Source organism: Centrocercus urophasianus, unplaced genomic scaffold, assembly GCF_019232065.1.
Source record: "Centrocercus urophasianus isolate 14NV4802_14NV808 unplaced genomic scaffold, USGS_Curo_1.0 seq_60, whole genome shotgun sequence".
NCBI lineage: Eukaryota > Metazoa > Chordata > Aves > Galliformes > Phasianidae > Centrocercus > Centrocercus urophasianus.
Genome location: NW_024885200.1, coordinates 80,780 through 93,233, shown reverse-complemented (window position 1 = coordinate 93,233; position 12,454 = coordinate 80,780). Strand labels below are relative to the sequence as shown.

The 12,454-nt window shown below is 40.8% G+C and overlaps 1 protein-coding gene across 2 annotated transcripts in view; it reads left to right on the top strand.

Annotated features, from left to right (window-relative positions):
- The window catches only part of ANKHD1 (ankyrin repeat and KH domain containing 1), a 100,617-nt gene that overhangs the window by 47,766 nt on the left and 40,397 nt on the right, over nt 1–12,454 (top strand). Inside the window, exons 11-15 of one of the 2 annotated variants that reach the window (XM_042836427.1) lie at nt 2,484–2,543; nt 9,771–9,858; nt 10,521–10,648; nt 10,816–10,959; nt 11,554–11,656. In XM_042836427.1, coding sequence (XP_042692361.1) covers nt 2,484–2,543; nt 9,771–9,858; nt 10,521–10,648; nt 10,816–10,959; nt 11,554–11,656 — 523 coding nt within the window. The remainder of the gene's footprint in view (nt 1–2,483; nt 2,544–9,770; nt 9,859–10,520; nt 10,649–10,815; nt 10,960–11,553; nt 11,657–12,454) is intronic. The other variant, XM_042836428.1, reaches the window with a different exon arrangement.

The window sequence follows — 12,454 nt, the reverse complement described above, 5'->3', positions numbered from 1 at the left end:
GCAGATCGTGTTTTTCATGCAGCTTCCTCTACTGTGCTCACAGAAAACAGAAGTCTTCCAACCTTGCTGAAGTCTTGCACCCCAGCTTTTTAACTGACTTCTGTGTGTTGCTCATCTCTAGTGGTGTTTTGTCAATCTGGAAATAGAATCCGGAGCCAAAATTCAAGCAATTCTAGTAGCAGGAGAGCTCTGTTTGAATTGAGAGTATCAATACCGTATATATACGTATAAGTATAGTTACCGCTATGTCTTGACATAAGGCATATGTGCTCCTTGAAAGCAGAAAGCTCTTGATTTCCAGGATCATATCCACTGGCATAGGTATCAAATATTAATTTGATCAAATCCAGGAACCAATTAAGATTTTGTGAGGTCTATGCTAGCTTAGTTAAGAAAAGCAGCTTTATAGGTAGCAGAAGAAGTAAAAAAGTTGTGTCTGAGATTAATGTTCTTTGGTTTGTGGTTAATTTTCCCTTAAAACTTAACTATGGAAAATAGTATTAGAAGTTACCAATGTTACCAATTGTCTTTATCTGTCTTCTGCAGAGCTGCTCACTCACGTAGGGTATTTTGACGTGACTAATCGTTTATGGACTGACTTCTTACCAATTATTGTGATGCTTTTCTGATGGAGTTCTTAAAGGGGTGTCCGTAAAGGAACAAAGTTGGCTTGTGGAAATGTGTAGGCCTGCCAAACTAATTTTGCTACACCATGTTAATGTATCCATCTTTAAATTTGTTTGCTTTTCCTGAGAATAGGAGTGATTTCTACTAAGGCATATCTGAAGACTTCAGCCTATGATTCCATCCCTATATTAGTTGCATTCTGATTCCTTTATTGCCAGTAGGATTAAAGACTTTTGGGTCACAGTCTGAATTTCTGCCTCCAGACGAAATGTAAAGTATATTTGGCTACAGATTTTTTGACAGGACAGAATGCCTACTTGAGATTTTATGATTGTTAGGAGTTTGACTTTAGAAATTAGAACTCTGAAATATGATTAATTAAAACACTTTATTTTAGAATACTGTGGCATATTAGCTTCACTGGAAAAAACAACAGCAAAACAATATTACAGTAATAGTTATTTGCCTGTATGACATGAATTCCTGAAATCTCAAAGCTGAGAGATGTTTTTAATATGAGAGATGTAACTTTTTCGTAAGGGGACTAGCAGGTATCTTATACAGGCTCTGAGCTGAAGGGAAGACATGCATGTTCCCTCAGGAACCGTGCTAAGATCTGTTAAGGTCAGGAAAATACTTGGTGATGCTTAATGAGGTGTAATGTCCTGCTTTTAAGCACTGTGAACTTGAGATTTCTATCTCCATTTTGAAAACAAGACAGCTTTTGACAAAGTCATTGCATCTTTGCTTCTTCCAGTATAGCTGGAAACAAAACATGTTCTTTTTTGGACTGTGAGAAGAAGATCCCAGCTTTTCAGAGCTGTGAAATACAGGAAGGAGTTTTGAGTTCAGATTTACTGATCTGGATGCCTTGCAGCTTTACTTGAGACTCAGGGGAGTTGATCAGTGATGGAGATTTTCTTTCTGCTACAAGAAATATGGGCACTTTTATGCTGAAGTTGAGAGATGGGAGAGAAGCTCTGAGGGCAGCTTCATCTTTTCATGCTTGTTATTTTAGCATATTTTTATAAATTGTGTGCAGTTTCTTAAGACTACATCTGGCTCTCCTGTAACTCCACTTGCAAAAAACAAAGCAAAACAAAACAAAATGCCGAATTACTCCTTGACCCTTCCCCTACAACAGAAATATTTTTACAGATTCTCTTGTCATTGCAGGAATTGTTACTTTGCCTTCAGCTGATCACAAGTTAACATCACTTGCGCTAACGTGGCTCTTTAATTAGAAACTCACTGTCCTGTATGTGTGTGACACATTGTGTTTGCTGTAGTATAAGTAAAGCAGTATTTAAATACCTACAAGAATAGCCAATACAAGGATTTGAAAGAAACCGTAATAGTAATAGCTATATTATTGTTAGAGTGAGGGATGAGTTTCCGTACTGATCCTTGAACCATCATTGGAATGTCAGGGATTTTAGGTCTCTGCCTGGACCTCAGTCTTCTAAAAATAAAGGGAAAGGCAGTAAGGAGTCAGTAAGCTTTTTTTTTTCTTTTCTTTTTTTCTCCTGTTAATACCTTTTTAATGCTGTATTTTGTAATTTCTGGGTGGGATAAAATACAGTGTAACACTTTCTTTTGTCAGTAGTGAACGAAAAGGCATTTTGTGTTTAACTAGATGCTATGCATAATCTTTGTGCTACCTTCATGAATGGCTTGCAGTAGAAGTCTCAGCTGGTGAGGGCTGCTTGCTTGGATTTATCTCTGTGCTTGTCCAGCAAAGCAGAGTATTCTGCTGGTGGATCTGTTCCATTAAGTTCACATTCCAGGTCTTCATGACCAAGAATGACATTTATTTGTAGAACAAGAGCCGTGAGTTCTTCTTTTTCCTTCCGCAGGACAAGCAGGAGGACTTAAAGAAGACTATTTTGGAGGGCATAGAGACGGGCAAGCATCAGGTGAGGTTGGCCTTTGATGCTTGTAAGCTGCAGCTTCAGGATACACGCTGAAGAGATAAGCATGGCTTTAAGGCATTTAAATTTCTTAAATTCTTCTTAAAGACTTGCTGTGTAGACTAGAAACGCCTTCTTTGTGCTGCATTTTCTTCTTCTGTTGGGTTTTCTGAAACCCTGTTAAAAAAAATCCAAAGTAACTCAAACTTCATGTACATGTAGCAGGTTATCTCGTTGACTCTATTAGCTCATATAGCTGTGATAAACTTAATGCAATGTTTGTTTTCCCTCTTCAGATGTTTTCTTTGAACTAGAGGCGTAGTTGAGTTCTTACCTGCCCGAGTCACTGGTTTCCTTTGTGCCTTCAGGAGGTTGTCTGGGGCGATTAGGTTGGTGGCAGCTGGTGTACTGTCTTTTGATAGGAGTTAAATCTCGAAAATTAGTGGCATATAAATGAGAACTGCACTACTTGGTGGCTATCATCACTACTTTTGTGTAAATCATTTTGCTTAAAATAACAAATTTAGCCATTAGTTGTTGAATATCCTCTTAGGAATTCACTATTCACTAAGGGAGGACACTGTTGTGGACTAGAGGCTTGTCAAAAAACTGAAGAGAGCAGTGGGGCTTTGCTTAAAAAGTCATTTTGTTCTGAATCTCTTAAATAATATTAAATTGGGAAACAAACTCAGAAGTATTCCAGTGAATACATGCAACCCAAAGAGAGTAGTTTAATAAAATTAAATAAAAAATTCTATTAAAATGTAGCTAATCTTGGAAGTGAATAGAATGGGACTTGAAGTCAAGAATAAAAGCATTATCATTGATAATTATTAGGTTTTGATTATTTGATTATAGGATAATTATGCTTTTGATTGTATTGCTTTTTGTCTAGAAGGGAAATACTTATTGCTGTCTGGATCGTCATCTACTTCTGGGGTTCTGGTGAAAAAGGTGCAAGTAATGTAAACTCTTACTTTGGGGAATTCTCTCATGTTCCCCTCTCTTCCTATATGATATCCAAACCTACAGAAAATTACACTCAAGCCTTCCTTCTGTTTGGATTGACCGAGCTATTCCCTGCATGTAGTCTCCTGCTTTTCTGGTCAGGGCTGGCATAGGTGTTTTTTTATACAGAATTACTCAGGAGTTGGTCAGTGAAGAAAAGATGCAGAATATTGTGATGACTGCTATAGTGTAGATAGCAGGGAAAACTGTCCTTGGTGATACGTTCTTTGCTAGTTCTTGCCCTGACAAAATGAGTGTTTGCACTTCCTCCTTGTATGAGCAGAAAATACAAATACAGCAAAGTGGATGTGGGATGTTGTTGGCCAACTTTTCTGTTCCCTATCCTAATCTTGACCAAGTTTCTACTGCAGCATGAAAAAAGTTTTGAAATTTTTGGTGATTTCAGCTGAAAGAAAGGATGCAAGTAGACAAAGACAGTGCATTGCCTTAACTTTTGACTTTGATTTGTTCTAGATGTTTAAGTTGATGCTAATTTATTGGCCTTTATTAGAGCTCAATGTAGTCTTGCAGTCATAGAATTAGCTTTTTAAAAAAAGTGAAAAAAGCATTTCTGTCTTCTGATATGACAGTTTTATAGTATTCTTTTATAACTTTGGAAAATTTATAGCAGATGGGCACACAAATGTTTTAGCTTGGCTGGACTGAAGATGTGTATCATAAAAGAGATGATCTGAGGCAGTGCAACTTTTCAAAAAATCATACCTGGCCAATCTGGTGACCTTCTGTAATGGAGTGACAGAATCGGTGGACAAAGGAAGGGCAACTGATTTTTTCTACTTGGCCTGTCTGCAAGATCTTTGACAAGTGGTCAATGATAGTGGTCCTATACTGCTTTCTTACCGCTAAATTGGAGAGAGATGGGTTTGAAAGATGAAGGTAAATTTGATGGATGATTGTAGCCAGAGAGTTGAGGTCAATAGCTCTATGTCCCAAGTAAAAGCCAGTGACAAGTAGTGTCCCTCAAGGGTCCATCAATGACATAGACAGTGGGATCAAGTGTACCCTCAGCTGACGATGCTAAGCTGAGCAGCATAGTTGATACAACTGAGCAAAAGGAGGTATGGCCATCAGGGCGAGAAAGGGGATTGTCCTCCTGTCTTCTGCCCTTATGAGGCCCCATCTGAGGTACAGCATCCAGGCCTGGGGTCCCCAGCAGAGGAAAAACATGGAGCTGTTGGAGGAGGGCCCTGGGGATGCTCAGAGGGCTGGAGCACCTCTCCCATGAGGAAAGGCTGAGGCAGCTGGGCTTCTCAGCTTGGAGAAGAGAAGGCTTCAGAGGGAGCCTGTTGTGGCCTTCTAGTAGTTGTGGGGATTTTATAAGCAGGAGAGAAACTTTTAACGTGGTCTAATAGTGATAAGAGAGAGGGGCTTTAAACAATGCATAAAAGAGGGGAGATTCAGATTAGATGTTAGGAGGAAATTCTTTACTCAGGGGAGGTGACACATTAACACTGGCTGCCCAGAGAACTTGTGGAGCCTCTTCTCTACATACAGCCCTCCTGGGGTTTTATTCAGCAGAGAGGAAGGGAGACACACAGAGGCAGGCACATGAATGAGATCTCAGTTATGTTGATCCAGGCCTTGCAGCTTTACGAGCACAGAACATGCAGCACAGCTCGCAGAGCAGCTCAGTAGCCTGTCCACACTGTCAGCTTCTCCAACCCAGACAACAGCACACTGCTCTGGCTCACAAGTTTTACAAAGCCTTTTCTTCCTGGAGGAAGCTGTTGCTGGCTTCAGACAAACAACCCATGGCTCCTAAGAGCATGTATCCAGAGAGGGTTTTCCAGGAAGGACCACAATTCAGTACGGTTCTGTGCTTTTACAGCTCTCAAATGGGTTACAGCATTAAAGTCCATTTTAACACCAGTACTCAATAAGGAAGAAAAACAAAACATCATGAAAGAAAAAAAGAACTTTAACAAGAGAGTTAGTTGTCCCCTGCTACTCTGCTCTCACGAGGCTCCATAGGGAGTACTGTGTCCAAGCCCAGGCAGCTTTTGGAGTAGGTCTATAGGAGGCCGTAAAGATGCTCAGACCTCCTCCTCTGTGAATAAAGACTGAGCTTGTGTAGATACCCATTGTGGATTACAAGAACCTCACTAGGGTGTGCAGAAATGCAGAAGGCTAAGGAACTGAAGTTTTCTTAAGATGCCGAGAACAGGAAGAACAGATATTTGAGCAGGAAGCATAACCACAGGGAAGACATAAGCACACAGGTAATGTCAAGGCAGAGATTCTCAATAGCTGTTGTCTCTGTCTCTAGCAGCGTAGCTGGACCACAGGTCACAGGATTGAGTAGCACACCAGTGTGTGTTGATTCACCAGTAGTGGTGGAGGGTCTGGCATGCAGCCTATGGCAGGGGTTCAGCCCATGTAAATCACAGCTGCAGACAGATCCATTCCAGGGTGTTAAGAGAAGTGGTTGGTATTGTTGCAAGGCCACTATTTCTAATACGGGTCCAGTGTTTTGGCTTGCCTGGGCTGCAGTAAGAGAAGAGGAATTGTCTGTGGATAAAGACTGGGGGAAGGCCTGTAGGGGCAATGTCTTGTTGGAGGTCTGTTATAGACTGCCTAATCAGGATGAAGAGATGGATGAGGCATTATGTGAGCAGCTTGCAGAAGTCGTGCAATCACCAGCACTCATTCTCATGGGAGACTTCAACTTCCCTGATATATGTTGGAAATATAATACAGCACAAAGGAAGCAGTCCAAGAATTTTCTAGAGCGTGTGGAAGATAGCTTCCTTATACAGCTGGTAGGAGAGCCTACCAGTGGTGGTGCCCTGCTAGACCTGCTCTTTGCTAGCAGAGAAGGACTGGTAGGAAAAATGAAGGTTGGGGACCATCTTGGGCAGAATGACCATGAAATTGTAGAATTCTCTATTCTTGGTGATGTCAGAAGGGTGACTGGCATAACTGTTATCTTGAACTTCAAGAGGGTGGATTTTGACCTGTTCAGGACGTTTGTAGGACGGGTCCCTTGGGAGTCGCTCCTTAAGGGTAAAGGTGTCCAGGAAGCCTAGACGCTCCTCAAGATGGAAATCTTAAGGCACAAGAACAGGCTGTTCCTGAGTGCCGTAAAGCAAGCCATAGGGGATGAAGTGTGGATGGTGTGGATGAACCCGGAGCTATTGTTGAGTCTCTGGAAGAAAAAGAGAGTCTGCGTCCTCTGGAAGAAGGGACAGGCTGCTTGGGGTGATTACAAGCAAGTTGCTAAGGTATGCAGGGATGAAGTTAGGAAGACAAAAGCCCAACTTGAACACAGATTGGCCACTGCAGTAAAAGAAAATAAGAAATCCTTTTACAAATATATCAATGGTAAGAGAAGAACCAAGGAGAATTTCAATCTCTTACTTGATGTAACAGGGAATGTGACCACTGAGGATAAGGAGAAGGCTGAGGTCCTTAATGCTTTCTTTACATCTGCCTTTAATAGGCAGATCAGTTATCCTCAGGGCACTTTACGCCATGATCTGGAAGTCTGGGATGCTACGCAGAATACACCCCCCATGATTCAGGTGGAGGCAGTTAGAGAGCTCCTCCTCCTTCTAGACTGTCACAAGTCCATGGGACTGGACGGGCTTTATCGTAGGGTGCTGAGGGAGCTGGCAGGGGTGATTGCTGAGCCGCTCTCGGCCATCCACCAGTGCTCCTGGTTAACTTGTGAGGTCGCAGAGGATTGGGGGCTTGCTGATGTGACTCCCCTCTACAAGAAGGGCCATGAAGAGGATCCGGGGAACTACAGGCCTGTCAGCCTGACCTCGGTACCAGGGAAAATTATGGAGCAAATCATCTCGGGTGAGATCACACGTGTGTGGCATCCAAGATCCCAGCCAGCACGGGTTCATGAAAGGCAGGTCGTGCCTGACCAACCTCATCTCCTTCTATGACTGGGTGACCAGCCTGATAGATGAGGGAAAGGCTGTTGATGTAGTGTACTTGCACTTCAGCAAAGCCTTTGATCATAGTATTCTCCTGGGGAAACTGCCTGGACAGGTCTACCCTTCTTTGGGTAAGGAACTGGATGGAGGGCCATGCCCAGCAGGTAATGGTTAATGGAGCTAAGTCCAGCTGATGACCCGTTTCAAGTGGTGTCCCCCAGGGGTCAGTACTGGAGCCCATCCTGTTTGATTTCTTTACTGATGACCTAGATGAGGGCATTGAGTGCACCCTCAGTAAGTTTGCAGATGGCACCAAGCTGGGAGGTGGTGTCGATCTGCCTGAGGCTAGGGTGGCCCTTCAGAGGGGTTTAGACAGGCTGGACTGCTGGGCTGAGGTGAATGGGATGAGGTTGAACAAGGCCAAGTGCCGGGTCCTGCACTTTGGCCACAACAACCCCATGCAGCACTATAGGCTTGGGGATGAGTGGCTGGATGAGTGTGAAGAAGAGAAGGACCTGGGGTGTTGGTTGATGCTTGGCTGAACATGAGCCAGCAGCGTGCCCAGGTGGCCAAGAGGGCCAGCGGCCTCCTGGCCTGCATTAGAAATAGTGTGGCCGGCAGGAGCAGGGAGGTGATCATCCCTCTGTGTTCAGCAATAGTGAGGCCACACCTCGAGTACTGTGTTGTTTTGTGCCCCTCACTGCAAGAAAGACATCACCTTGAGGACACATGTTTAATTCATTTAAGTGAGCAGGCAAATCCACCAAAAATGCTAAATCTGTGAGCCATTCTTCATCTTCCAGGATCTGGCACAAATTTTCCTTTTGATTCCATTGATTTAATTTCACAAAGCGTAAAATCTTTTTTAGCTTTTTACCCTGACTTAAGCCACCTTACTTCAGAAAAGTAAATGACATTTTCATAATCAGCATCCGTATTGTTAAGGAACCCTGGGAATTGGCGATAATTCAGTCCTTCAGTCTTATGACATTTATAACTTTGACGATTTCTACAACATTATTAATTTTTAAAGCTTTCATGCATAAGTTTTCTCAGGGTAGGATGCAGTGGTTTTTCATCAAATATGAATTGCTGGTGGCAGTTGTGTCATTTTCTATTAATTCCCTTTTGACCAGCTGTCACCAGGCCCATCAGTAGCTGTACTGGATATGTTGACTGAAATTCAAGAAAATTGCTTTCATGTCATTTTCACTGCCATTTTTTTCAGTGGCATTGTGTTCTGTTATTCTGCATTCAGAAGTCTTATTGATTAGTTGTTTTTCTGGCAATTTTATTCTGTAGGATATTCTGCTTTTATATTTGTAAATAGCAATATAACTCCCTGTCAGTACCAAATGTTAACTTTCACACTTGGATGTGTGTGCTATTCTAGGTTTAAATTATGTGTTTAGAGTTTGGCTTCTTGGTTTTAAATTAAAAAAGACAACAACATAAAACCCCAAGTTTTCTATTGTTTTTGTTGTATTATCAACCAGACGAATGAAGAAGAGCGTAAATTCAGACTCAGGGAAGACAGTATTCTCTTACTTTGTTGCAGTGGAATAGTTAATATGTGTTAGTCAGCATTCTTTGTAGTATTGATCATGTCCACCTAACAGGTAGATTTTCTGACTCTAATTTCTCTAATACAGCTGTCTTGAACCACATCTTTCCATTGTCGGAAGCTTTTTAAATCAGAAAATTGTTGTTATTGGTCTGTCCTTTGTTATTTTGTGCCATCTGTGAAGCTGAAGTCATCCTTCTGTCACTCTTGAGTTTTCTTTTCAAGTCCTTTTATTCAGAGACTTTATGACCTGAAATGAAGGATCCATCAAAGAAAAGCAATAGAGGCAGTTGTCTAACTTTTATTGCTAATCATGTTCCGTGTGTCATAAAAAGGTTTTCTGCAGTTTGGACGTTATTTCAATTCTGAAATCTCATCTGCTGCATTAGTTCTCAGAACTGCTACGTGATGGTTACTTGTGTACTTCGCAGTGTTTGCTGATAAGTGTTTGCTCATCTCTGAGGAAGAAATGAGATGTTATTGTTCTCAAGTGTGTTATGTGTTCAAATGCTCAAATAAAAACACGTATATACAGGGAAACTTACTTATGTGATTAACAGTAGAGATGCAGTCCTTATGCCTTTTGGCAGTGTGCGTCAGTAGTTAAGGTATAAGGAAAATTAATTCCAGTCAATTAAGAAGACAGGTGGATCTTCAGAGACTGATGGTTCCGGTCCCATCACAAGGTCATTCGTGAGCTGAAACGTTAGAGATTTTACCCGTTTACACAACACTGTTATTTCTCTTTTACAACAGGAACATGAATCTGAAGGGGGGAGAACCCCACTAATGAAGGCTGCACGAGCTGGTCATTTATGCACTGTGCAATTCCTTATTAGCAAAGGTAAAATATTTTAAAAATTGGTATTAAAACTTAAAATATAAAATGCCAGATAATTCAGCATTTGTCATCGTGTAGGTTAGTCTTATGTATATATGAGCCCTTGTTAGGCTGTTAGGGATTTTCTGTATTTCATTTTGTATATGATAAAAACAAAGCACAGAATATTTTGCTGGTTTTTTTTTTTTTTTTTTTTTTTTTTTTTTTTTTTTTTTTCCCCAACTCTTTTGTAAAGATCAAGAAGTAGTTTTGGAGTATGGCAAATATATTCAGGTTCACAAAAAAAGCCAAAGTAAAGAATACTCGCACTCCCCCGGAAAAAAATCAAACCATCACCCTCAAGGGTCTGCCTGGAACAACAGAAAAAACACCATGCAGTAGTACTGATAAGAGGTTAGAGTGAGTGCCTTTTAGTGCACCTTCTCTTATGACTTATGAGGCCCACTATTACTGTGTCATTTCTATGCTGTTGAGATAGTGACAGTTCTGTATACAAGCCAATAGTGTATTTAAAATCTCTTGCTTTTACCCCAGAATTATGTATGAATTTAGATTATTGGAAGAAAAATGTTGTCCTTATTCCAGAAAATATTCCAGCACCTGTTGATATTTTAGTAAAAATATCCTTGTGTTTAATTCTTGGATTTTTTTTTTTCTCTCTGCAGGTGCCAATGTCAATAGGGCTACAGCTAATAATGACCACACAGTGGTGTCCCTGGCATGTGCAGGAGGCCACTTGGCAGTTGTTGAGCTCCTTCTGGCTCATGGCGCAGATCCTACTCATCGACTAAAGGTATCCACTTGAAAGTGCTTGTTTATTTTGGGTACTTCATGTACTAAAACAACCACGTGGTTGATTTAGTGTATTAAAAAATGTGCAATTTTAAATGGACTAATTCATGTTTTGCATGCCATAGAGCAGAATCCATCTTCTGATTTATTTCCAATTTCTCAATTCAGGATGGTTCAACAATGCTCATTGAAGCTGCCAAAGGAGGACATACAAATGTTGTTTCTTACTTGCTGGATTACCCAAACAATGTTTTGCCAGTTCCTTCAGCAGACTTGTCTCAGTTCACACCTCCATCTCAGGATCAGACTCAGGTATTTTAAACATCACAATAACTGTTTCAAATAAACGTTTCCTTTGGAGGAGGAAAAGAATGTATGTTTGAAAGTAGCAGCGTGAGAAAGTTGATTGGAATTGTCTGCAGTGCATGAACTGCCTTGTATTCTGATCCTTAAGCAGGATAGTCGCAAACCTAATCTCAAAAGTGTATTGCTTTTTTGCATTTGCTAAGTATTTTGTTTTACAGTTCTGAACCACTATGAAAATGCATCTTAAGTTTTCCTGCTGGTTCTGGTTGTTATAAGAAAGAGACTGTATTGTGTAAATTTATTGCTCACCATGTTGTTTGAGAGGTACTTTCCAATGCAGTTAGCTGATTAAAAAGCTAAAAATGTTAACAAGTTTTCCAGCCTATACCATCCAGGGCTTTAGTAAAGTGTCATATGGCTATTGTGAATATCATGTCAGTAAGATTAGGTTTGGAGTGATTACACCAAGAAATAACAGGGCATAGATGTTTCAGGAACAGTAGAATGGAAGTCTGCTGTAGAAAACTACCTTTGTGTTACTGCTTCGTGATTGTGTCAGTTGAGGAGCTTTTTAATTTGACTGTGTGGTTTTATTTTAAGGTTCCACGTGTTCCGGTGCATACGCTTGCTATGGTTGTACCTCCCCAGGAACCTGACAGAACCCCTCAAGAGAACTCTCCACCTCTTGTGGGAGTGGTGAAAGGTTAGTATGCAGCCCTTCAGAAAATACATGCAGTTTGGAAAGTGTTAGGCTACGGAATGTTATCTGAGTGCTTATGCGTATCATAGTCTGCTCCAGCAATTCCTGAACACCTGTAATGATACCTGAGCCTGTATGGTTGAATATAAAAATATTTTATGTAGTGTGCAGTTGTTGCTAATTTTCTTGTTACACTACCATATGATAGCACTGGCTACTGGGCATGCTTATTCTCATTTTTTTGGAAGATGATTTCTGTAGTCTAGACTGGTAAACTCTAGGTATGCTTTGAATATTGATCATTTAGAATAGTTACTATTATCCATGAACTTGATATATTAACTTACTCCTGTTTTTAAAATAGTAGTGCAAACATGTTGGCACTGTAAAATGCCAATGCAGATCTACTTCCCAGAGGATGAGTTTTCTTATTATTATAATAGTACTCTTGTAAGTAATTAGGGCTGTTGCTTTGAATGTGCTTTAACTTACTGGTTAAAACTTATTTGCAGTCATTAAATGGCAAAGTTGTGCCATCCAGTTACGGATTGTGTTATAAATCTTTGCTTCCAAGCAAGCTCAGAAAGTGAAGCACATTGTTAAGTGGAAAGTTACAACTTCAAATGATTTAGTTTCTGAATTCTGGTTTGGAGTTTGAGGAAATTAAATGCTACAGCAGTCAAAGCTCTTAGATAGCTTTATTTAATTTGTTTATTCTGAAAGTGTTCAAGGATTTCCTAAAACAAGCAAATAACAATGCCAGGGGCACAAGTGACTAGCCACGGGGGGGGCGGGCGGGGG